The sequence below is a fragment of the Dipodomys spectabilis genome, unplaced genomic scaffold (assembly GCF_019054845.1).
Source record: "Dipodomys spectabilis isolate Male_0828 unplaced genomic scaffold, ASM1905484v1 ptg000095l, whole genome shotgun sequence".
Taxonomy (NCBI): domain Eukaryota; kingdom Metazoa; phylum Chordata; class Mammalia; order Rodentia; family Heteromyidae; genus Dipodomys; species Dipodomys spectabilis.
In genome coordinates, this window is record NW_024870772.1 from 12750969 (window position 1) to 12778685 (window position 27717).

Below are 27717 nucleotides of genomic sequence, written 5' to 3' on the forward strand. Positions count from 1 at the left end.
AGTACCAGGAACTGAATAGTTAGTCGCAAGAGAGGCAGGCGGGGCCATAGGGAGAGGCCTAGAAGAATTAAAGGGGTAAGGAGGAAGATGCAGGCAAGAATTCATAGAACACTTTATGAGGACTTTATATATAATTTTAACTGTACACTGAAGAGAAAATAAACCAGTTATTGTTTAGATTTGTTTTGGAACAAGAGATTAAATGCCAATTGTCTTAAACTTTATTTGGGCCAAAATATTTAAATCATTACAATGTAGCCTGAATTCCTTCTGAAAATTTTATTGAAGAAATTCTACTATTATGATGACTATTCATAGCATTTCTATTACCAAGTACAAATTTATCCAACCATACTCTATGGCAAAAGTCATATGAGCCAGTTATTTTAATCTCACAATATGAAGAAGTCTGTAACTTTGATAAAATCATGAAAATACATTGTATTGTAACTGAGAACTCAGTCACAGTGGCATCTTCTATGTGTTTAACATTGAATTCTCCTTTGCTAACTGTCACCCCAGTCAACGATTATTTACATTGTATGCAGTTTCTAAAGCAGTAGATTTTTGTCATGTTGTCATGACAACACATCAGATTGCCAATCCTAAGTAAAATTATTATTGGGATTTTGTGGAAAGTTGTCATATTTTTAATTTTAGAAGCAGAAAATTAGTATTTTTATTGTTCAGCCTTAGTTATAAACCAATCTTTATAGAACATATCCTATTTATATATTCTAATGATTATAAATTTTAAATAATTCCAGTTTAGAATATGAAAACTGAGACCTCCAGTTGTTTGTAAATCCATAGAAACAGACTTTTGAACCTGTTTAGCACCTTCATGAATGTCTAGAACACTACTTTTTGTTTTGTTTTCTGTTGTCTCCCTTTATTTCTTATATTATTTTTAAGTAATTTTACAAAGTACTTGCCATCTAGCAAAGCAGTTTATGAATTTAATGCATCTTGATCCATGTCACTCTCTTCAGCATTCTCACTCATACCTCCCAACTCACCAGTTCCCTCACTTTTCTTAATTTTATAGGATATAAATTAAATTCTTGATTCTATTCTCTCTCCTTTCTCCTATTCATTCATCTACCCCTCTCTCCTTGAGTGTATTTCACCTCTTTCAGTACCTACTTCCTGGTGTTTATTTTGATGACCTTTGACTTAGCATTTCTCAGGAATTCCACTGTTTGCATTCTCCCTTGATTCTACCATATTTCAGTTAATACATTTGTATACACTTAAGTACCACCCAACATACTTACTTATACATTATAAGCTAATTCTATTTTCAACATGTAAAGGAAAACATACAACTTGTTTCTCTTATTTCTCTGACTTATTTCTCTAAACATAATTTATTCCTTATTTTTCCACTCCTTTACAAATGATGCATCTTTCTAATGCATGAATAAAATTCTATATATATCACAGTTTCTTTATCCATTCATCCTTTAAGGGGCATCCTGGGCTGATTTTATACCTTTGCTCTGCTGATTAGTACTTCAATGAATATCATTGTGCTGGTGGCTTTGTTCTATCTTGGTTTGTAATCTTTTGGGTAAATGCTCAAGAGTTGAATTACTAGATCATAGTGTAGTTCTATGTTTAGGCTTTTGATGAACCTCCATACTGCTTTCTAGAATGGTTGAAGAAGTTTACATTCCCATCAACAGTGTACTAGGGATCATTTTGGTCACATCTTCACCAGCATCTATTATTGTTTGTTTTCTTAATAATGGCCATTCTAACTGGGTGAGATAGAGTCTCAGTATTGTTTTGATTTGTATCTCCTTTATGACCAGAGATGCTGTGCATTTCTTCATTGGTCATTTTTAATTCTTCTCTTAAATCTGAAGTCATTAGTCTACTTATTAACTGGGTTGTTGGGTCTTTGAGTGTTTAATTTTTAAAGCTCTCTTTACATTCTGGATATTAGGCCATTGTCTGATGTATGTATAGCTGACAAAATTCTTTTCCCATTCTGTAAGCTATTTAGATTGTTAACTATGTCTTTTACTGTACAGAAACTTTTTTATTTTGATGCAATCCCAGTTATCCAGTTTTGAGTACACTACTTTTAAGAAAAAATGTATAGATACACATTGCAGTTGCAAAATAGGTGAAATTTATATGGTGAATTAAATATTCATACTTGTTGGTATCAATGAAATCACTAGAAAAACCAATCCAACAGAGTCGTAACCAAACAGACACGCACTCACAAACAAGTAACCTAGACTCAACTGCATCAAATGTGAATCTTCATGCCACCAAATCCTCCTTCCAACAGAGAAATGCTTCCCGAGGTTGATCTTGTAATGATGTCGTTTTATAGCATCCATTCATTTTGTTCCTCTTTCTAACACTTCCCCACAGTCAAAAATAGTCTAAACACATCTACAGAGGATACTTTTCATTGACTTCTATTTCTTTTGGGCTGCTTGTAAAATTACTCCTCTGGAACAATTATTTCTACTTCTTTGTGTTTATTTCTTGAATTCCTTTTTACATAGAATTTTAAGCTGGCTGAATAGTATAAAATATGATTTAGTTTAATTCCTGTGTTTCCCAAAATACCTTATCCAAACAATATTCATACTGGATATTGAAGTCTCTTTATTACCATTTACGTCTTGCCATTTAAATTACATTTTCTGTGGTTCATTTGTTTTAATCTCATGCTTCTAGCAGAATTATATTGCTCAAGAACAGGACCGTATGCATTCCTGATCTCCTAAGAGAGTTTGTGCTTGTAGTAGAATCACAGAAGACAGTAAGGTGTCAAACAATAAGAGTGGCACTGGTCTAAAGCCATACCTTTCCTTTTGTATTTAGTTCAACATTTTGTTCTTTATAGAAGAAGTTATATGTCAAACTATGGGCATAGAGCTAAATGAACTGGCATTTTTGTGAAGTTTTGTGGAAATTAGTGAAATCTATTACTTTACATATTATCTATTAATAACTTCATGCTACCGTATAGTTATAACACAAACCTTATATCCCATGAAGCTTAAAATGCTTGCTACCTGGTGCTTTATAGAAAAAGTTTAATGATGTCTGGTAGAAATCAAAGCTGTTTTCTGTTTTTTCTTTCTTTTCTTTTTTCTTTCTTTCTTTTTTTTTTCTTTTCTGTCAGTTGTGGGGCTTGAACTCGGCCTGGGCACTGTCCCTCAGCTCTTCAGCTCAAGGCCAATGCTCTACCACTTGAGCCATAGCGCCACTTCCTGTTTTCTGAGTGGTTTATTGGAGATAAGAATCTCACGGACTTTCCTGCCTGGGATGGCTTTGAACCATGATCCTCAGATCTCAGCCTCCTGAGTAGCTGGGATGACAGGCGTGAGCCACTGGTGCCCAGCCAATGGTGTGTGTGTGTGTGTGTGTGTGTGTGTGTGTGTTTTAACATACTAAGTGAAAACTAAAAATTAATTTATTTTTCTTCTGCCTTTAGGCAAAGGATGCATTTACCAACTGTCTAGTTGGGCTGAAAAAAATAAGCAACTTGTGATTACCTAAGTAAAAATGTTGATAGTAATACTGATAATTGTTAGGGAAGACTCAGTCTTAAAGCCTATTTCTTACTACAGAGAATTATCTGATTTTAGATTGGATTAATTTGGAATGGAAAGCTGTGGAGCACAACTTTTGAAAAACTCAGAAGCATCTGGGCTGTGTATTCTTTCATTTGCCAATCTCATACACCATTGTGCTTTTATCCCTTTATTCCAGCTCATAGGTGACAGGATTTCTATGCTACTGTTTATATATCTTTTGAGATGAAAATATCAATATATCAAAAGGTCATAGGTAGAGCCAAGTTTTATTTTATATTTTTATTAATAAGCATTTTCTTTTCACTCCCTACTTTTGGTCATTCTAACATTCTGTCTTTAAAGTTGAAAGAAATCCATTCACGGGTGCTGGAATTGGTCATGAAGTTTGTACAAAGACTACAGTTATTATATTAAAAAGGAAGAAAAGAACCTAAGTAGAATTTGGCTTTTGACAATGAATAAATATGCCTTAGAGCAGTCTGGGAAAATTACGCATAGAAATAGAATATTTATGTTACTTGTAAGTAGTATAAATAGACAGTATTTAGATAAAATTAGATCTTATTTTGTAATAGGATTTTAAAAATATTGTTTCCTAGATAGCTTCCTTTCTTAAATATCCAAAGTTCTGCAAGAAAATTAGAAGCAACATAATATTCAGAGGTTACATCAAGGGCAGACTAGAATGCCCAAGGCAAGAAGAATATGACACCACTGTAGTAATTGAAAACAGATGCTGGAATGCTTTTAGAAGGAGCAGTTCTTGGGAGACCATTGCCTGGCTAGAGTGAATCATCACTAACTTCCAATAATAATTATCATTCATGGGTAAAAGGGACAGTTATTTTAGTTCAGTCCAAAAAAGTCCTCTGAATGTTTATTTTTATAACTATTAGTGCAATTCAGGCAGAAGCTCTTGCAAAATGGAAACATTTTTGTTAAATGAGTGCTGAACCAGAGGTTCCTTCACTAATGTCAGTGTTGTGTGAAGGATCACTGCTTAGAAAGCTGCAACCATGCCTCCATGGCCACTCCAACTCCTTTTCTCTAACTGGCAATTAGCTTAAGGATTCTAAATGTGTGACCATTTCTCTTTTTAACTTAACTGCTAAGTCTCCTTCAAGTGTTAGAAAGTAAGGAAGATTGTTTGCTTGTGGAGCAAAAGGGATTATTTTGATTCAAAAGCTGGGAACTTAGAAAAAGGCCATCTTTCTAAGACTGTATTTGAGATACCTTTTAGAAGTATTGATCCTCTTAGTGATGAATTGCAATTATGGTCCCTTTTTCCGGCGGATGTTCTCAATGCTAATTAGATTGTGCTTCTACTGGAGCCACATGTGAAGAAAAGTTTTTTTTAACCTTTGTCCTCTATTATTTAGTTTAAAGTTTGCTATGAGTCAGTAATGCTCTTTTAAAAACCACATGGTGGAATTGTACACAATACCTGCATTGTGAAATGGTAACTTTCCTGTTCAACATCTTAATCATTAACAATAAAAGTATGTATTTTAAAAATCACACAATAATGGTCACTATTTCTTAAATTCATGGAATATTTTATTACATAAAATAAAATGTTAAATATTTTAACAGAGTACTTTCTGTTGCAATCCTTCTTTGTTGCACTCCTTTGCTGATTTTTTTGGGGGGAGAGGGGGTTGTTTTGTTTTGTTTTGTTTGTTTCTGGTCTGAGGCTTGAACTTTGTGCCTGGGCACTATCCCTGAACTCATTTTGGTCAAGACTAGCACTTTACCAGTTGAGTCACAATCGTCACTGGAATTTTCTGTGATTAATTGGAGATAAGTCTTACGGATTTTCATGCCTGGGTTGGCTTTGGACCATGATCCTCAGATCTCAGCCTAGGATTACACATGTGAGCCACTGGTTCCCAGCTTCCTTAACAGTTTTTGTCGCATTCCTTTGTGTCCATTCTGGTACATGAAAATACCATTTATGATTATTAGGAATACCTTCATCCTTAATAAAAATCCTAACACTGTCTTTGCCACAGCATAAACCGGCATCTGTTGAAAGCTTTTTCATAGGATCCTAAAAGAAATAAGTGTAAGGAAGCATGGGGTTTTGGTTGTGGTGTGCTCTAATTGGTTCTACCCAGTTTACAGTACACAACAGTGTGATCTGAGAAAGTGCTATTTTATAAACTATAATATCTACTGATATTGAGCATAGAATTTCATAATTCTGCAATTGGAGATATTCTGGATAGTGTAAAACAGTTGCTTTTGGCACAAAAAATATGAGAAGACTACAGTTGAAATCAAAATTTGTCCAGAATTGCTACACTCAAGTGAAGGGGAAAGCTTGCTTCACAAGTAGTGTTCCTTGTAAATATTCCCTCTTCTAGGAGGAAATACCTATTTTGTGTTTGACCCCATCCAATTCCTAAAGTGCTGCTTTTTGATAGAATAGAAATAGAATATTACTAATAGAATACTACTAACCCAGCTATGTTCCATTAGCTCTAGAAAGGGAAAGAATGGTAAGAAGAGAGAGGGATGATATCTCTGTTTGCTATTCTTAGAGACAGAGACACTCCTGGAACTAGAAAAAAATATTTCTGATTGAATATTTCAATCAGTAGGTATTGGTGGTATCTGTACATGGGGTGTGCATACATGTACGAGTATGTTTGTAGCATGCTCTGATAGGGAATCAGTTGATTCTGAAACAAAGAAGTTTTGAGAACTTATTTTCCTTGAAAAACTTATCAGAGGCTTTGTTGAAGCAAAAGTTTTCCCCATTTTATTGTATTGCTCAAATATTAATCTATAAAATATGAAAATATGAATTTTGTATAATATACTAACTTTAAATACTTCATTCTGATTTAGCTATGAAAATTTTACTGCTTTTACATAAGCACCAATTTGGTTTGAGTTTTTGTTTTTCTTTTTTTTTGCTTATGTGGTGCTGAGGAATCGAACCCAGGGCCTCATGCATGCAAGGCAAGCGCTCTACCACTGAGCCACCTTCCCAGCCCTCTTTTTTTTCTTAATTTTGTTTTTCAGTACCTGTATTTTGGCTTAAATCTAGGATCTCATCACTGTCTTTTAGTGTTTTTAAGGCTGTTGCTCTACCACTTGAGCCAGCTTTTTGCTGGTTAATTGAAAATAAGAGTCTCATAGTCTTTCCTGCCTCGGCTGGCTTTGAGTTGCAATCCTCATATCTCACTGTCTTGAGTAGCTAGAATAATCGATGTGAGCCACCTGCACCTGGCCATTCTGTTATTTCTTAGTAAATGTTACAAAAACAAATATTTTAAACAAATTTAACTATTTTTAAAATACACCTCGAAATGAGTTACTGTGACTAATATAGCAGCTTTTCTTTTTCCTTTTTTTAAAAATGTTTTTTGTTGTAAAGATACTGTGCAGAGAGGTTACAGTTACATGAATATTCCTATTGAGCATTGTTACCCCCTCCTTTGCTTTTCCCCTAAGATCCCTTCCCTCCCTACCTTCTCCCCTCTTCCCCCAAGTTGTGAAGTTCATTTTCAACATAGTGTCTTTTATATCTCTTTATTACACTGGTTCAACTTGCATCTTTGTTTCAGCATTTTGTTATTTCCCTTCCCCTCCCCAAATTAGGAAAGTGTATATACAAGATGCAGGGCACCGACATCAAATACAGTGAAAACAGGGGGAAGGACATACAAAAGAAACAAATATCACATGGTACATTTAAAACAGTGACAAAGAAAATACCTCATGTGTTCCTATCTCAGAGTTCATTTCACTTATTATCTTATATGGTCATATGTACATAGCTTTTGACCTTTTCTGCTTGTCTAGTAATATTATAACAACTTTTCATAGCAGGTGTTCAATAATTATTTAAAAAATATTTACAGGATTTATGTTTGTAGGACCAAAACTTCTCAATTGTGAAATTCTATTTATGCAGAATCACTTAAAAGTAAATTGTCCCAATCTTGGAACAAAGTATGGCATATGTTAATAAGTTTATTTTATGTTTTCTTACATAGAGTAACAAATAGGTTCATCAGAATGATGATAGCAATGTCAGGTGCAAAATGATGTGACTCTATAAATTTCTGAGCTATAACCTGTCTAATGATCAGTCACTTCTTTCTCCTTGCCTCTGACTCTGTGTGTACATATGCTCAGTAATTCCATCAGAGTTCAGAGTTTAGTTTTTTGAGTTTGAAATTCCCTTCTGCTCTGATTTTTTTCTCCTCACTGAAGGAAGTCTTGAGTTTGGAATCTGGCTCTGAGCAGCACCCTTCTAAATATGTGTCCTCACCCAGTTCAATTCTGTCTAGGACAGAAACCTTATACCTACTTTGAGATAGTTTGTCTTATCTGCATTTTTTTTCAGGTTGATGACTGCTGTTCTCTTTGATGGTAACGTGGGAAATTTGTTGGATCTCATTTTGGTTAGTTCCCTGGTGTTGGAGGTTTTCAGCTATATTCACTGAACTTGACTTCTTTCTCTGTGAATTGTTTTTTCTCCCCAGCCAGGATCTATAGAGATTTATTGTCTTTCAGCCATATCACCAAGCTTTCTGTGGAAGTTTTTCTAGCCTTCTTGTGGCTAGACATCGGTGCATTGCTGACAGTATAATATTTTGTTTTACAAGTTGTTTCCCTCTTAGATTCTACTTCCTGTGGCTCCTACATGTCCCTTTTCCTCTGAGATGAGTGTTCAGGGCTCTTGCACTGCTGACAGTCTCACAGTCTGGCTCCAACCTGGTGGAAATACAATTTCCATTTCTGACATAAAAACATGCTGTGAATTTTCTGCTATTTGGGTGGTTTTAATACTAAGAATGGTCCTTTTGGCTTCCACATTAGAGTGGGGTAAAAGTTTCTGGGCTGGCATCTGAGCAGTAGCATAGAAACAAGTATTTCTAGCCCCTGTTTTCACTGTATTTGATTCCGGTTTTCTGCATCTTGCCTATACATTTTTGTAATTTGGGGAGGGGAAGTGGTATAGTGAAATGCTTAAATGGGATTCAGTTGACCCATTGTGACGATGGGATGTACAAGACTCTATGTTGAATATGAACTTTACAGTGTCCGGGGGGAGGACAGTGAGGGAGGATTTTGGGAGGAGGGGAAGGAAGGGATGGTAGGGGAAAAACAAAAGGGGAGGTAACAATGTACTCATTACCCTCCTCATATAACTGTAACCCCTCTGTACAGTATTTTTACAATAAAATATATATTAAATTTTTTTTTAAAAAGAAACAAGTATTTCTGTTAGCTTTTGAAATGTGCAGACTTGAATTAGGTGAATAGCAAGCAAATTCACTGTGAAAGGAAGGGCACTGGGCTTTGAACTTCAGGCTCATGCTTCCTGACCATGAGATCTAACCATTGAGCAACAATTCCAGTTCCATTTTCTGCTGGTTATTTTTGAGTTATGGTCGTACTGTTGAGTCCCAGGACTCAACTGTTAGCCACAGTTCATTTCTGTAAAGCTTTACAGTACTTACAATTGTCACCATACCACTACCATGTCCAACTCTCCATTAAGAAGGTATCTTGAAAACTTTTACTGCCCAGGCTGGTCTTGAATCATGATCCCAACAATCATGATCCAACCTCTCAAATAGCTACAATTATAGGTATGAGCCACCAACACCCAGCTCAAGGAGAAAACTTTTGTGAAAACGAACATGGTGCTCATGTTAGCTTTAGAACACATTGATTTTATGTCTCCAAGTTAAAGCCTTTTAAATCTGGGTAATTCATTTATCTGAATGGATCTGGCATCAGGTATAACACAACTGCACCATAACTCTTAGCTTCTTTAGATGAGAAAAATAAGAACAAGCTTCCTGAAAGGAAAGAGAGGGACAGCAGAAAAGACAGACAGAAAGAGAAAGAGAAAGAGAGAGAGAGAGAGAAAGAAAGGAAAGAAAGAGAGAAAGAGAAGAGAAAGAAATAGAAAAAGAAAAAGGAAAGAAAAGGAAGGAAGGGAGGGAGGGAAGAAAGAGAAAGACAGGAAGGAAAGAAGGAAGGGAAGGAAGGAAAGGAAAGGAAAAAAAGAAATAGCTTGGCCTTTATTGTTTTTTGTTGTTGTTTTGTTTTTTCTAACTAGACTAACCAAGAAACTCTGAAAAAAATCATGTTATTGGCTCATGAGATTAACCTGGCCTAACCTGGCCTGGCCTGGCCTGGCCTGGCCTAGATAATTAATCCAAGTGAGGCTTGGGTTGAGATTTCCAATAGGGTAAGGATGAGAATTTATCCTGTGGTTCTCTGGATTGAAAACAACCCAATCCTATTCTCTCCTTGAACCTAAACAGGCCAGATATTCAGATGAAAAGCTCTGATATTTGAATTCCAGTATATTTTCTTGTCCTGTATAGCAATGTGCTAGTGATTTTTAAACCAACTTTAAAATACTAATCACACCTAATTAAATTCTGAAAGGCATTCCCAAGGTTCCTGTGTGATTTGCTTTTGTGCTTAACTTTTCGACCTAAGAAATTATAACGGGCATCAGAATACCTCCTTCATTAACATAATTACTATAGTATTGTACAAAATAATCTACCATGTAGTTATAGAATATAGTGTCTTCTATAACAATAGAAGCTCCATTAAAGGACATTTTTCATGAATTGTACATGTCTCTTCCTGGGCAGTATATTTATTGCTATGTATTACTTATTGATAGCACTTTCTTCACAACTCTGATCAATAAAAAGACATTTAGAAAAAGTTCCTACTGGGCGCCAGTGGCTCACCCCTAGCTACTCAGGAGACTGAGCTCTGAGAATCACGGTTCAAAGCCAGCCTGGACAGGAAAGTCTGTGAGACTCTTAACTCTAGTAAACCACTAGAAAACTGAAAGTGGCACTGTGTCTCAAGTGGTAGAGCATTTGCCTTGAGCCGAGGAAGTCAGGGGCAGCTCCCATGACCCACTAGGGAAAAAAAAAGGAAAAGAAAAAGAAAAAGTTCTTAATATGGGCATAGGGAAACAAGGTTATATGCAGCAGTGTATGGCTGTAAACAAACCTTTTCATTAATGAATCAGTGCTTATGTTGATTACTGGTTTACAATCTTGTCTCTTAAGTTTCTGAGTAGAAATTGGTTAATATTATGTGTAGAACAAAAATGAAAATGTCATATATTACAGAATTGGTTGACCTTTCTACAGATTGACAGATTTGCATTTTCCGAGACAAACACTCAATACATACTTCAGTCCATTAAGAACGGAGCTCATTAACATGCATGAACTAGCAGCCTGTTCTAGTTATAATGTATATTTGATGTGTGACATGCTCAGTGTAGTGTAACTACTTAGTCTGGTCGTAAAAGGTAGAGCGGCCTCTTGTGATCAAGGTTGTGAGATCAATTCATTAACCTGGATAAAATCCTTATCCATGAGAACTGTCATTAGAAATGACTAGCTTTTCACTAATTAGCCCACCATTTACAACCCATAAGGTTCTCACAGATGGTAAATGTTTATAAACATCCACAGATGTGTGCACAGCTGACACTCCCTTATCCTCATGAATAGGGGATATAGATATTCAGATTCTCATATAATACAAACCCCCCATGTTAGCTAGTTGTCATATCCTTTCTTTTGGACTTTTTGCCACAGCTGTTAATCAAGTAGCAAATTAATCTAATTTGAATTTCTCTTGCTGATGCACATAGCCTCTGATAAACGTACCAACATGTGGAAATATGGTGACAAGATGGCTGCCAAAAGGGTGAAATGGAATGGACAAATAGATAAACACATTAAACAATGGAGAATTGCTTAGTTTTTACTATCTGTAACTAGTACCTGATTTCAAGTTTTGAAACCCAACCACTCTCAAATATTACGTTCAAGCCAGGCACTGGTGGCTTATACCTATAATCCTAGCTATCTTGCTATTCTGGAGGCTGACATCTGAGGATCAAGGTTGGAAGCTAGCCTGGGGAGAAAAATCCCCATGTGACTCTTAGCTCCAATTAACCACTTAAAAACCACTCAAAACCGGAAGTGTTGCTGTGGCACAAAATGATAGAGCACTAGCCTGTGCAAAAAAGCTTAGGGACAACACCCTAGCCCAGAGTTTAAGCCCCAAGACCTTCCCATCCCCCCACCCACCCCCAAAAAAATTATATTCAAATTCCCTGGACTCGAAGAGACCATCTTCATTTCAAATTAAAAATGTCATGTTTATTTACATTTTGGACCAGTTTTAATCCTTTCTTTTTCAAATGAGTTTTTCTGAAATTTAGTTTCAATTTTTATTTTAATGTCAGCCTATCACTGTCTCATGCTTAATAAAGATTTTAAAATGTAAATATAAATAACCCAGCACATCACAAAGTTACTTTTTTCTCTTTATTTCCTGTGGTCGAAAGAATCATAAGTCTCTCCCTTCTCTTGTAAGTTTCTAATCTAAACTTAAACTTAATTGTTTTTTGAGCTGTTCAGGACAATTGAAAGGTATTATTTGGTGGAGGGCTGAGTCAGGAGCTATGGAGAAACTGAGTCCTCCAGGCAGTTTAGAAAAGGGACCAGGAAGGATAACCATTGTTTTCTGGATAATCTAAAATGTATACCCTATCTTCCCAGTTGAGCCATTCATAAGACAATATGAATTATTTTCCAGAGCTTATTTACTTGAGGAACATTTATTTTAGCTTATTGGAAAGGAAAATTATTCTTAAATGCTATGTTAGGAATATTTCAAAGTGTTTTTAAAAGGCTTCAGTGGTGATCAAAATTACCAGATCATTATTTCTTCAGACTATTCTTATCATTGGGTAGTCTGTCCAATGCAGTCCCTTGACATACACAAGGGACAGGCTAGGGGGGGTGGGGGGAGGGAGAGCTATCTGTCTTCCATAGTTACCAAGCACCATAATGAAAGAAGGCATCCATCCCCTGATTATTTTTTTCCAACTCCCCAACTCCTCTCTCCCCCCAAAGTTGTAACGTTGTTCAACATAGTGTCTTGTACATCTCACTGGTGCAATGGGTCAACCTGTATCCTTATTTCAGCATTTTGTTATTTTCCTTCTCCTCCCCAAATTAGAAAAATGTATAAGCAACATGCAGGGCATAGGAATCAAATACAGTGAAAATAAGGGTTATACCATGGGTGAAGAACAACAACAAAAAAAATCACATAGTACATTAAAAACAACTGCGACGAAGATGAAACTTCTTGTGTCCCTGTATTGGAGTTCTTTTAGCTTAGCATCATCTTATATGGTCATATATAGATAGCTTTTGAGTTTTCTGCTTGTCCAAGACATATACTAGTTATTGCAAATAAGGGAAACCATAAGACCTATGTTTCTTTGGGCCTGGCTTACTTCACTTAATATAATTTTTTTCCACGTCTTTCCATTTTCTAACAAATGGGATGGTGCCATTCTTTCTGATGGAGGCATAGAATTCCATTTTTGTGTGTGTGTGTGTGTGTGTGTGTGTGTATCAGTGTGTGTATCAGTGTGTGTATCACATTTTCTTGATCCATTAATCTACTGAGGGGCATCTGAGTTAATTCCATATCTTAGGTATGGTAAACAATGCTCGGATAAACACAGTTGTGCTGGTAGCTTTAGTATAGCCTTATTTGTGATTGGGTAAATGCCCAAAATGGGATTGCTGGATCATAGGGGAGCTCTATGTATAGTCTTTTCATACTGCTTTCCAAAGCCATCACCTGATTATTGTGGACAACAATTCAGTGAAGTTCATTTGGGATTTGGGAATGAGATCTGGTCTCTGTGCCCAGCTTCAGGAAATCAGGTATCCACTGCTACTGGGTTATTTGTGAAGACTCCTCATCTCAGCGGGGGAATGTCTGTCTGCTCATCATTTGCTAGAGAACTGTACCTCTTTTTAGCTGATTCCACAGTACAGGTTATCGAACTCCTACTGCAATTAGGGAAAACTAGTGTGTCTGCTTTATTGAGTTATTGACTATGAAAATCTCTATAACTTTGTCTCATAAAGCATCACCCATGACACAGCTAAGGAGTGAGGTACTTCTAACTATATATCGAAGCTCTATAGTGTAAGAGATGAGCTTTCAAATCAGGCATTTGTTCACATCTCCCCTTTGTTTTGTAACCATTATGGGGCACTAGGAAAATTACCTCCTTGAGCTCCAGGTTCCTCCAACTGTAAATTGATTTGACAATAGCTACTTTTGCATGTATGGAGTGAGAACTAAAAAATCTAATTGAAAGAATCCACATAGACCTTGCCCAATCAAAGTGATGGATCCTCCTTTAATTCATATTTACTTTATTTCATATATGCTATATTTCCTAAATAAAACTGTTCTCTAAGTCACCTAAAACCATCTTTTATTCTCACACTTCTGATTTATTTGGTCAAAAATTTTTATTTATTTATTTTCTTACTTAGTATTGTGGACCAACTAAACCATCCTTTTACAGATGGGAGCTGAGCTAGATTTTTTTCTTATTATCAAGGTTTTGTACAGAGAGGTTGTAGTTACATTATTAAGGTAAGAAGTACATTTCTTGTCAAACTTGTTACCCTTTCCTCATTTTTTTCCTACTTTCCCTCCCTACCATCCTCCCACCCCCGAGGTATACAGATCATTTCCAACATGTTGTCTTGTGTATATCGCTGTTGCATTGGTTCACCCTTTTTCCTTTGTCTCACTATTCTGTTGGTCCCCTTCCCTTCCCTAATTCAAATAAACATATATACAATGCCAAGGTACCAAAATCAAATACAGTGACAACAGGGGATATACCAGAGTGGGAAGAACATTCAGAAGAAACAAAAAAAATCACATAGTACATTAAGAAAACAACAAAAAACCTCTTTTATCTTTGTCTTGGAGTTCATTTCTCTTAGAATCTTCTTATATGGTCCTATGTACATATCTATTAAGCTATTCTGCTCATCTGCTAAGAGTATGCTGGATGTATACTAATTATTACAAGTAAGGGAAACCATGGGACCTATGTTTCTTTGTGTCTGGTTTACTTCACTTAATATGATTTTTTCCAAGTCTGTCAAAGATTTTTTTTTGTAATTATGATATATGAAGAGAATCTTCCATTGTTCTCTTGAGATAATTTTGTGCATTTTTGCCTCCTTTTTTTTTTTTGAGTTCATGGAAAGTTCATTTGTCTCCCATTTTTATTTCTCGGCTATTTCCTGGCTTGTGAAGTATATCAATTCCTTTTTACTCCATTCCTTTTCCTCATTTGAATTTTCCTTCTTGTCATTGCTGACTTCTTTCAAAAATGCATGGCTGCTGTTCTGCTTGGGATTTTTTTAAATTTTCTCAACTTCTACCATAAATGTGATGATTTTCCAATCCAGTTGGGATGAAGGAATGGTGAGAGACCACCTTATCTTGGCAGAATAAATGTGCATTTCTTCTTAAATGTGAAGCAAAAAATAATAAATATTTATAGTACTTTGGACAAAAACGCCTGTTAGAAATGAACTGAGAACATTAATTGGTAACAGCCAGGTGGGCTTTAAACAATGCTGACACACAAATCTTCACTGATTGATTCTGTACATATTTTAAAGTAGAAATAAAAGTATATTCAAAAATTTAAATAGAAATGAAAGTTTAAAATATAACCCCTGAAACTAAGTGCCTCAACTATGTCATAAATGTTAAGCACTTCTCTTTGTTAAGCAGTTTCCCATTACTCTGCTTCTGTGTTAGATTCATCATACAAGTAGTCACTAATTATAGATTAAAAAAATCACTCCATAAAGTCCCATGGGCATAGGAATTAGGACTTGTTCAGTACCTTAAGACACTTAGTGAGTATTGGTAGAATGGAATTAAAGTACATTATTCATACTTTTGGATTTCCAACTTCTTGAAACAAAAGAGTTTAAATATTCTTCCAGCAACTAAAAAATCAATTCATCTAAAACCTAACTTATTATGTTCCACATAAAACCTGATTTTCATGTTCTCATTTTGGGTTAATGATACCACCATTTTCCCAGTCACCGAGGCTTGACACCTTCACACCATGCCAGCTTTAATCATAGTGAAGTACTGTTTTGATTATTTCACACCTTTCAGAAATATTCTATGGCAGTTCTTCAGCCTGGAGACCAAGCTCCCACAACCTGCCTTCCTGACCTTATTTTCCCCTTCCTCCAATGTGCACCATATGCTGCTGTCAATGCACCACCATCAGGGCCCCTCTACACCCCATGTGGTGTCCAGACATCACTTGCTGTCTCCTCAGCCTCAAGTCCATTCATCCCAGCTTCTGGAAGAAAACTCCTGTGTAATCCCTGACAGCATTCCCTAGTTGTCTCCTCCTCCTCCTGCTGATATTTGATGTGCAACTAAGCATTTTCATTATCTAAAATCATGCTATTCTTTGTTTGAAAACTTTATAAGGAAAAAAATGCCACTGAAAAGTCTTGTTTTATATTTTTAATTTATTATTATAAAGGTGATATACAGAAGGGTTAACAGTTACATAAGTCAGATAAAGAGTGCTTTTCTTTTTTGGATAATGTCCCCCCTTCCCTTGCTCTCTCCCAATTTTTGTTTTAATTCTCTATAAACATAATATTAAATATTAAATCTAAAACACAAGCTTTTATATTTAAGATGGGAGATATCATCCTAAACATCATCTCAAATTGAACATCAGCTAAGCTCAAGTTTGTCATGCTTCCTTCTGAGTAACGCAAATCTGTGTGTGACAAATGAAGCTTCTACTCAGTAGTAGTGTTCGTGTGCCATGTAATTAACCTTTTCCTCTCTGAGTTATGCTGTCATTAAAGGGTCATGGGAATTCATGGCATGTGAGTCACATCTTGTTAAATGTCATTATCATTTCACATCTACATATGTATTTATACAGATGAGCTATTTCATTCCCTGACATTATGTGCCTTTCTGTTTGGCACTGTAGACACTTGCTAACACCCAAGGCCAACTATGGCAACTTCTTTTTGCCAGGAGTCAATTTTTCAATTCTGCTTTCCTTACTAATTGTTAGGAAAGTTCACTGTGAACAATGTCATCCATTTTGGATATTTAAATATGTTTCAATAATCATACTCTACTAGAGGAATGATTCAGTCATACATACCTGTTTTAGTACTACATGGGAGAGCAATTGCTAAGCTACAAGTTAAAATATAAATAGCCTGTCCAACTACATAGGTATGAACAACCCTAGAAGGTCTAAATCAGCAATGATAAAAATAAGTGCATTTTTCATATTATTTAAAACACTTTTTCATAGGTCAACATAGTCTACTATCATTGTGTACTTAGTCTCATCCGTGGGCTTTTAGATTTGTTTCCAGTCACAAGCTATGTACTTTCTTTACCTATATCTTTGCACACATATGAATTATGTATGTGAGGTTATTTTCTTGAATATACAGTATTTCTACTGTATTTTTGTAAACATTGTTAAATACTTTTCAGAGAGCTATGTTGGTTTTCACTTCTATCACCAAGGTAGAACTGCTTGCAAGTATTGACTGATAAAGATTTATAGTAATTTTTTATTGTCTCATTGTTATTATGCTCATAGAAGAAAATGGTCTATTGATTTATTTGCTGTATTTTAATTATGAATGAGATTGAGATGATGTCTAAAGTAGAAAGCTACCATTCAGGCTGCAAAGTAGCATGAACTGGTAACAGAAATTTCCATTCCAGTCATTTTGAAAATAAAGGAGCTTTATTTCCTAAATTTTCAAAAGAAGGTAAATCAAATATCTCTATGAGTTAAAATAAGCAGTTTGTATAGTGCTCAAATCATTTCTACTACCAAATCTAAATCTTAAGAAATTTGGAAATTAAGAGTAAAAATACCAACCCAGGCACTAGTAATACCTAAGAGAATCATAAAAAAATACAGTGATGGGCCTTGGGACATTGTCTATAGGCCAATCAGTTGTGTGTACTAAAAATGGTCATAGTATTTATTGTAATAATGACTAATATGTAATAAACTTTTAGCTAATAACTATCTCCATAATATTATTAGCTGTCATTAGGCCTTTGCATGAAAGAGAAATGATCTTGCTGTTTTACACATACTAACTTAATCCTCAGAAAAGCTTTTTGAAGTTAATATTATCATGGTCCCCTAGCACTGGTCCTTAAGGGATACACAGACAGAAAGACTAAGACTTCAAACCCAACTCTGTGTTCTTAGCATTTGCTTTTGACATCTATTTTGAGGAAAGTCTTTTTTTTTTGTAAAGCAGTCTAGTGTTTTACTTTGTTTGCCAGTCATAGGGCTTAAACTCCGGGCCTGGACATTGTCCCTGAGCTTCTTTTTGCTCAAGACTAGCAATCTACCTACCACTTGAACCATTGTGCCACTTCTGTTTTTCTGTGTATGTGGTACTGAGGAATTGAGCCCACGGCTTCATGCATGCTAGACAAGCACCCTATCACTGAGCTAGCCACATTCCCAGCCCCTAATTTTTTACTTTTAACTGACATTAAGAACTACTCAAGTTGTACTAATAATAAAGAAGAGAGGGGAAATATGTAAATATTAAACTATCAGGTTTTTTCCCATAAAAATTCTACTTCTGAGCCAGGCGCCTGTGGCTCATTTCTATAACCCTAGCTTCTCAGGAGGCTGAGATCTGAAGATTGCAGTTTGAATAAGTGGAAAAAGATTGTGCTAGAAAAGTACTGAGACTCTAATCTCCAAGTCTATGAGACACTCATCTCCAATAAACTATGCAGGAAAAAAATAAAAACCATAGAAGTGGTGTTGTGGCTCAAGTGGTAGAGTACTAACCTTAAGCACAAGGAGGCTGAGATTATATGCAAGCCCTGAGGTCAAGCCCCAGGACTGGCAAAAATTAAAAAAAAAATAAAAATCTACTTATAGTTGAGCTAGTCATTAACTATACTATAAGAAGAGATGTTATTATTTCACAGTAAAATCTCATTGAAAATTTGCTTTCTAATTCCCTTGAATCAAGCATTTTTTAAAGTTTTACTTCTGGATTAAGATACTTTAAGTCATTCCCTATCTTTTTGCTCTGGTTTAAATAGTACTGAGGCTTGTTCCTGATATAGACTGAGCTATTTCTGGAAAGCTTTGTAACCCACAACATAGAACAGTAGTTTATGTAACTCTGTTAAGGCAACCCCCTCATGTTTTGGAAAGGGTTGAGTTTTGTTAAACTTGAGCCTATGAATTTGGTAGCTATATAAACTTAACAGTTTTTTTTTTTTAATTTAATGGGTACTTATCTTTCCTTCCATATTTCAACCCTAAATTCTAAAATCCCAGGTTCTAATCTTTATATCAATTGTTGCTACTAAAATCACATAAAATATGAGAAGATTTTAAAAAGGTAGGTCAGAAGGCAGTGGAAAGTAAAAGGAAGACCTACTGAAACAACATATAAAATAAACACTGGAAAATGGTCACAGATTCAAAATTGGGTCTTACATTCTTCCTTATATGTTAGTTTTCACATGACTCACCCTCAGCTATTTTCTCTGCACATTTTCCTTAAGAGTGCTCATATTTTGTCACATTATCAATTATCACCTCAACATAAACTTTCAGTATGCTCTTGCTATGTGCCAGGGACTCTGCTGAGCTATGTGTATAGACTTACTCCTTTAAGTCCCAATAAGTTGGTGAAATAGGTGCTGTTTTTCTATTTAAAGTGAAGGAGAGGCAAATGAGGGTTAAGGCAGTCCCATTACCATTATTATTATAATGTTAGGCTCTCCCATGTTTTAAACCAGTGTATCTACTAGCCTTCTGTTAATCACATGCAGTTGGACACCTCATGATAGCTCAGCTTAACACATCCAAAGTAAACTTAATGTTTGTGTAAATACAAGGTTTAAAAAATATTTTTATGGGCTGGGAAGGTGGCTCAGTGGTAGCACCCTTGCCTTGCATGCCTGAGGCCCTGGGTTCGATTCCTCAGCACCACATAAGAAAAAAGCCGGAAGTGGCACTGTGGCTCAAGTGGTGGAGCGCTAGCCTTGAGCTGAAGAGCTGAGGGACAGCACCCAGGCCCAGAGTTCAGGCCCCACAACCAGACCAAAAAAAAAAAAAAAAAAAAAATATATATATATATATATATATATATATATTATCATTAAGTACTTGCAACAAAGCAATTAATAAATACAGTGCAACTTCATCAATATCACCCTTTTCAACATTCTTACCCATTCCTTCCTACCCTCCCCTTCATTCACTTTTTTAATTTTATAGGATAGACATTGAATTCTTTTTTGGGGGGGCGGGGGGGGGGGGGTCCAGTCGTGGGGCCTGAACTCTGGGCCTGGGCGCTGTCCCTCAGCTCTTCAGCTCAAGTCTAGCGCTCTACCACTTGAGCCACAGCGCCACTTCTGGCTTTTTTCTTTTTGCTTATGTGGTGCTGAGGAATAGAACCCAGGGCCTCGAGGATGCAAGGCAAGTGCTCTACCACTGAGCTACCTTCCCAGCCCAGACATTGAATTCTTGACTGCACGTTCCCCACCTTCTCCTTTTCATTCATCTTCTCCTCTCCAGACCAATACGTTTTATTCTTTGTCCTTTAATTCCGTGCTCATCACTTCCACTCCTTACTTGAATCCTATAATGTCGTTTTGCCTAAAATGGCTAAACATATCTCTCCTTATTCATCTTGCCCACAAACTGGATTTCTAAAGTAGAAATTTGACCATGCTGCTTTCCACTGTAAAATGAGTTAATGGTGGAGAGATGAGGGAGATAACAATGGAAGGGATGACATCGATGAAGATGCCTTGTTATTCATAAATTGATATGCTGAATTGAAACCCCTATGTGCAACTACTTGAAGGTAATAAAAAAAAATTGAATGGTTTAATGGCTTTTATAAAGATAGACTCCAAACTCCATAATGTGGTATATTCCACTCTCCATGAATTGTCCCCCACGGGGCTCTTTAGTTTCACATTTCCTTTCTTTTCTTTTCTTTTTTGTTAATACGTTTTTTATTGTGAAAATACTGTACAGAGAGGTTACATGAGCAAGGTAATGTGTACATTTCTTATCAAGCATTGTTGCCTCCTCCTTTGTTTCCACTTACCATCCCTGCCGCCACCATGGGACCTATGTTTCTTTGGGCCTGTCTTACTTCACTTAATATAATTTTTTCCAAGTCTTTCCATTTCCTAACAAATGGTGCAATGTCATTCTTTCTGATGGAGCCATAGAATTCCATTGTGTATATATACCACATTTTCTTGATCCATTCATCTACTGAGAGGCATCTGGGTTGGTTCCATATCTTAGCTATGGTAGTAAACAACGCTGCAATAAACATAGTTGTGCTGGTAGCTTTAGTGTGGTTTTGTTTGTGATCATTTGGGTAAATGCCCAAAAGTGGGATTGCTGGGTCATAGGGGAGTTCTATGTGGAGTCTTTTGAGGATCCTCCATACTACTTTCCAAAGTGATTGAACAAGTTTACATTCCCACCAACAATGAAGTAAGGTTCCCCTCTGTCCACATCCCCTCCAGCATCTGTTGTTATTAGAGTTCTTGATTATAGCCATTCTAACTGGGGTGAGGTGGTATCTCAGTGTTACTTTGATTTGCATTTCTTTTATGGCTAGGGAGGTTGAGCATTTCTTCATGTGTCTATTGGCCATCCTTCTTTCCTCTTCAGAGAAGTTTCTCTGTAAGTCTTTAGCCCACTTATTTATTGGGCAGTTGTTTCTTTGAGGGTTTGTTATTGGGGAATTTAATTTTTTGAGCTCCAGGTATAGTTGAGATATGAGACCCTTGTCCATTGTATGGCTAGTGAAGATCTTCTCCCAATCCGTGGGCTTTCTATTGATCTTGCTAGCTATGTCCTTTGCCATGCAGAAGCTCTGCGGTTTCATGCAACCTCATTTGTCGAACCTTTCTTTGATTTGTTGTGTTTCTGGGTGTCTATTAAGAAACTTTTGGCCTGTGCCAAGGAGACCTAGGGTTTCTCATATTCCTTCCTATAATGTTTTCAGGGTGTCTGCTTTGACTCCGAGGTCTTTGATCCATTTGAGTTGATTCTGGTGCAGGGTGATATATAAGGATCTAGCTTTAGTTTTCTACAAGTAGTTAACCAATTTTGCCAGCAGCATTTACTGAAGAGGCTGTCTTTCTTCCATTCTATTTTTTTAGCTCCCTTATCGAAGATTAGATAGCTATAGGTCTTTAGGTTCATTTCTGGGTTTTCAATTCTATTCTGTTGGTCCTGAGGTCTGTTCTTGTGCCAGTACCAAGCTATTTTGATTACTATGGCTTTATAGTAGAGTTTGAAATTTGATATTGATATTTCTCCAGCACTGTTCTTTCTGTTAAGAATCATTTTCACTATTTCAGGGTCTTTTATTGTTCCATATGAATTTTTTGATTGGCTCCTCTATTTCCTTGAAGAATGAGGTTGGAATATTGATAGGTATTGCATTGAATTTTAGTTTCACCTTTCCGATAGCCTGCTTTCTTTTCCTACTCAAATCTGAATCCTGTTGCTGCAGAAACATGGCCCCGTATAACTGTCTGACAGCTATAGCCAGGCCTTCACTCTTCTGGCAGCTCTGCATACTCAAAGCTGTTCTTTTAAGACATGGTGTCTTGAAACTTCTTGGCCCGCTCTTTGTCTTCCCATACTAGGCCCATCCTCCACCACATGTTGAATGTTAAAGCCCTTGTGATCCAATCACTTCCCAAAAGCCATGGCAACCAAGTCTTCAGCACATGGCCCTTGGAGGATTATTTTAGATCCAAATGTATGTAGCACATGTCTTTTTCTCAGAACGCATGTATAGATAGCTGCATGTCAGGAAAAAAAAATCTTCTTTCTATCCTTATCTTACTGGCACCATAATAATTTCTTTATTGTAAATAATTTCTCCTTAGAATTTGGAAAGCATATATCCCCTCTCTTGGAATTCAATGTGCTATTGAGAAATTTAGTTGCCTTATGAGTTCTTTTCTTTCTGTGACCCATTTTTGATTTGTTTGCCTATTTCTAGCTTTTTGGAAACTTTTAAATGTTGTTTGATATCTAAATTTCATTATTCTCCTCCAACTTGAGAAAATGAAGTAAATGGTTTGTCAGATAATTGGCTTACCATTTTTCCTTACCTTTTTCTTCTACCCTTAATGTTTAGGTGGCTACAAAGATGCCACCTTTCCTTTTTGACTCAGATGTCTTTTCAGAGCACAAACACAGACCTGGGGACAAAGTTTGCCTTTGATGTTTGTTAAGACCTTCCTCATCTTGTAACTAATAGTGGCAATTGATAGTTTTTAATACTAGAATGGTTTCCAAACTCCTATCCATTTTTTCATCTACACTTGACAGTAGTGCCTTCAATTAAGAAGCTCAAAAGGAATTCTCTTCCAAGCTTTGTGCCCCACTATAATCATTATCACTTAAAATTTTTCCCCATATTTTCTCTTCCTCTAGCCATAGGCTCAAAGTCTTCAGCTGGGTTAGTTTTGGCAGGCAGCTCTAGCCTCTTCTTGTCCCCATAGTCTATGTATTTAGCTGTAAAATGTCTCTTCCTTAACTCATTCTTCTCCATTCTCATTGATAGTAATTTTCTTTTTTGGGGGGGGTGAGGGAGCTTTTGTTTGTATGTTTGTTTGTTTAAGTGGAGTTTGATCTCAGAGCCTTGCACCTGCTTAGGCAGGTGTTTTGCTACTTAAGCCATGACCCTAGACCTATATACATTTTTAAAAACACTACGTTACTGTGATGTTATTCACCTTAGTAAGCTCTTGACAATTGCAAGTAATTTTTTTATTTAAAAAAATTTTAATGTCAGAAGAAAGGCTTTAAATATTTTGAACATAAATTAATTTATAGTTAGTTTACATTTTAGTCAACATGTAAAGGTGGCTAATTTTTATTTTCCTGGTCTGTAATAAAATAAGAATGAATCATTTAAACACTGTACTATACATGTTCTGTTTTTATTTATATCTTTTACTTCTGTCCCTGTATTCCTCCAGTCATAAGTTCTCTTCCCTTCCCAGTCTCTGTCATGGCTAAATTCTACCTATTCCTCTTGTTGTAATTCACTAGGGAACCTTGCATTTCAACCCCCCCCATATATATATATATATATATATATATATATATATATATATATATATATATATGTATATATACACACACACACACACACACACACACACACACACACACACACACACACACACACACACACACACACACACACACACACATATCCCTTCCAAATATCCCTTTCAAATCTCCCACACTTATACTTCTGAGATTAGAAGAGATTTCTTATTAATCTCTGGGACCAAGGCATCGTTAGTGTGAAATAATATTCTAGTACACAGCCACTTGGCAGCTTCATGGGTAGGGAAACTTTTTTCTGTCAAGGGCCATATTACAATATTTTTTGAGGGCCATACAAAATTATTAGTGCAGGCCAACAGGTCAAGGTAAGTTGATGAGAATCATACATGTCTGTTCCTTTATGTATCAAGTGGTTTCATAAGCCCTATAAAGACCTAAGGCTACATGTTGCCAACTTCTATTAAATGAATATACTAAACTCACATTCCGTGTTGAAGAACATCTTCCTTATATGTCCATAGCCTCCCCCATAGTTTGAATCATCTATTTGTACAGAGTCTATCTGTACTTCAATCCAGAATCCCTTTTAAAATAGTACAGTACTTATATGTTCTTAAGCAAATACACGTAAGCAAATACACTTCGAAAAACTCAATTTGTCATGTGCTATATCTAAAATAGTGCTTGAAACATTTAATAATAAGCATATAATTGATTCAAAGTTTGTATAGGCTGCTAGTGAGGTCATTGTGAATTTATTTCCATATGTGTTTTTATCGCTTCACAATTTACCAACTGCTTTTATTTGTATTACCTCATATGATCTTCTCATTAAAATTAGACAAATAATTTCTCTATTTTATATGTCAGGATTACTGTGTCCGCAGTCCAGTGTAGAGTCAGCTGAGAGGTGGTGCTATTTTGGTATTATTTCCATTATGTATATGGGAGGGAAGTCAAGCAAAGCCATCCACTGAGGCGGTCATGAGCAGGGAAGGTGTATGTTCCAGCAGTAAGGACGGTGGGAGAGAGAATTTCTGGAGAAATATAGGCAGTTCCCTTTAGCTCAGTAGTCTTTTGTGATGTTTGTAAGGAAAAGGTGAGCTTGGAAAAGCATTTAGAATCATTGTGTGATATTGAGGGAGGTAAAAGAGTTCAAACTTTATACTGTGGGAACTAAGAGGATATTGAACATTTGTGACTTAGGTAATTAAAAATTATAATTCTGTTTTCGGACTTATTGGTAATGTTTGGGATGAATGAGAATTAAGGAGAAACTAGGAACAACATGACTTTCTGGGGAACTCATGTAGTGTTCCAAGTAAGAACATTTGAGTTCTGTACAACTAACAGTACAATTGCAAAAGAGGAGAGATTAGTTCAAAAGATAGCAGTAAAATTCAGTCAACAATTTCCCTGTCTGAAACAGGGAACTGGAAAAAAGGATAGCATTTATAATGGTGCAGTGGGATTCATCCATACCTCCTGTCTGTTTGCCCATAACATTTACTGTCTTGCATTAGTTCTTCCAGCTACTCATCTTAAAGCTATGTTTAGTCAACATATATGCATTGGACACTTTCTATGTAATATATACATTTTCTTAAGTGTTAAAGATAAATGAAGTCGATAAACATGTCTCACTCTGAGCCCACAGTCTAGTGGTAGACACTGTCAAGAAATCAATTTGATATTATTGTAAAAGATTTATTGTTGTGCGTATTGCATGCCACAGAGACATAAAAGGGCTTCATCCTAAATGGGTCAGTGCACAGTTCTCAGTTCTCTATCTTGAAGCAGAATAAGGAGCTCTCATGGTAAAGAAAGTGGGAAAGATGTTCTATATCGAAAGAAGTGAGCATAAGTTGCTTAATGAGATGAAGCATGTTAGTGTCTGTTGCCAGAGAACAGTGATCTAATATATTTATTTTACTTTGATAAGTTTGGCACTATCATCTAAAATCCAGCCCATAATCAAAAATCCCTAGTCATCCCAATAATATCATTCATAGCTTTTGTTTTACAATTCAGTAGTTAAAGACTATTATATTTGCCTATGTCTCTTCTGTTTCTGTTCATCTTGAATATTATCCTAGCATTTTTCCCTTACTTCCACTGTCTTATTCTCTTTTGCAAGTAAGCATGAGATTTTAAATTTTCTTCTTTTTAATCTTTAAAAAATATTTCTTTTACTAGTGAAATATATTACCTACCTTAAATATTTGGAATTACTTCAAGTTCTTTTTAGGAAAAATCATAGTCTAAGTTGGAGTATAAATTTTCAAAGATAATTAGGTAATTATTAAACTGTCTGCAATACTTAATGTATTCTAATTAAAAGAGTCATCACAGCACCTTAAAATTAAATTTATATGTAAATTAACAACCCTAGATTCTCTTATTTCTCTCCCACCTTTTTTGATAACACCTACAAGGTTTAGTATCTTCTAAAAATATGAAATGGAACCAGATGGAAAAGCAGCTGACACATATTTATATTTATGTTGCTGTTTATAAACTGTAAATGAGTATGTTATTTGTACTTTAGTGGATTCACTTCTCAACAATTCTCTATAAAGGGATCTTATCTTAAAAAGGAAAACAAAATGAGAAATAAAAGGTGTCTCAGAACATCATTTTCCATTATTTTAGATGTAATAATAGATTAGCCACGTAGTTTTACAGACAATTCCTACAGATAACTTCTTTTCAAGGGATAGTGTTTGTTTTCTTGAATTTGAGTTGGGCAAGTAACTCCTCTGAAGCTTGATCTCCTAACTTTTAATAGATGTAGCCCTGTAAGCATTGTAAAGTTATTCTATTATTTATAGATAGAATCACCTCTATACTTATGTACTTATAGCTTTTGTGAACTATATACAGCAGGTCAGTTTAAAATAATCATTACTAGAAAATAGTCCTTTGTGACTTTTTTATTATAGGAGATTAACTTTTTACAGACACATATTCAAAAAATGTAGCAGTTGTCTTGTACCACCGCAGACAGGGACCGTTTATCCTCTGCTATGAAAAGAAATCATGAGGAGCTGGTTCATGAGAGTTTGCATGAAAATCTAATTTTATACTTTAAATTTTGAAAGCCAAAATTGCAATAACAACAGAAAACTGTCCCACACCTGGTTGATTTTAGAATGGAGGCTGGTGCCTTAAGCCATATCTCATTTCTATGACGGAAATGTGATTTATGAGAACCCAAGATACAGAGATGACTAGAACCACATTCCATTTAAAGTTGCTGTGTCATTGGACTATAAAAGCTGTGCTCTGAACTGGATCAGTGGAACTGGGTCCACTTTAGTTGACAATACCACAAGTGCTAATGAGACAGATTTCATTAAAAGATAGTCGATTTATGACAGTCTTGGAGTCCTTTCTTACTTTGAAATTGCTAGCTTCGTCCTGGCATCTGGTCTTTTTCCTCCTGACCATCCCCATTACCAGTTTCTCTGTATGCTTTGACATTGCTATGGTAACCCTGAGAACTGATGGAATTCCCTGCATCTCTTTTCACAGAGGGTGATGAGACAGGAGTGATGGATAGTCTGCTGGAGGCCTTGCAGTCAGGGGCTGCCTTCCGCGACAGGAGAAAAAGGACACCAAAGCCGAAAGGTGAACACCATCCGTGTTTCATGTTACCTTCTCAGGAATGATCACAGAGGAGAATACTTTGCTTTTTATTTCTAATTCTTTTAAAAGTCCTGTGTCAAGGAGCAATGCTGTGGGCAGCAACTGTTCAGAAGTTTCCTAAGTTTGCTTAATCCCTTGCAAAGACAAATGTCAGAAAGTTATACATTCCAGTTGGCTAATGTCAGTAGCACATTAACAAATCAATGCGCTGAACCTAGAAAATCCTGATTAGCGTGACAAGTCTCATCTGAAGAACCATATGTACTTCATCCCTGTGGAGTTTACTGTAGCATAATTAAATGGGAAGTTAAAGTCATAACATTACTGCTTCAAGTATTTCAGGGTATTGAAGCATTGCTTTGCTTCCCAAAATACTTAACCTTGGGGGGATGAAAAGCGTGTAATAGTATTACATCTTGAGACAAACAG

At 36.0% G+C, this 27717-nt stretch overlaps 1 protein-coding gene across 1 annotated transcript in view; it reads left to right on the forward strand.

Annotated features, from left to right (window-relative positions):
* Positions 1-27717, forward strand: part of Diaph3 (diaphanous related formin 3) — a 446709-nt gene that overhangs the window by 311367 nt on the left and 107625 nt on the right. Inside the window, exon 26 of the mRNA XM_042685827.1 lies at positions 27175-27270. Coding sequence (XP_042541761.1) covers positions 27175-27270 — 96 coding nt within the window. The remainder of the gene's footprint in view (positions 1-27174; positions 27271-27717) is intronic.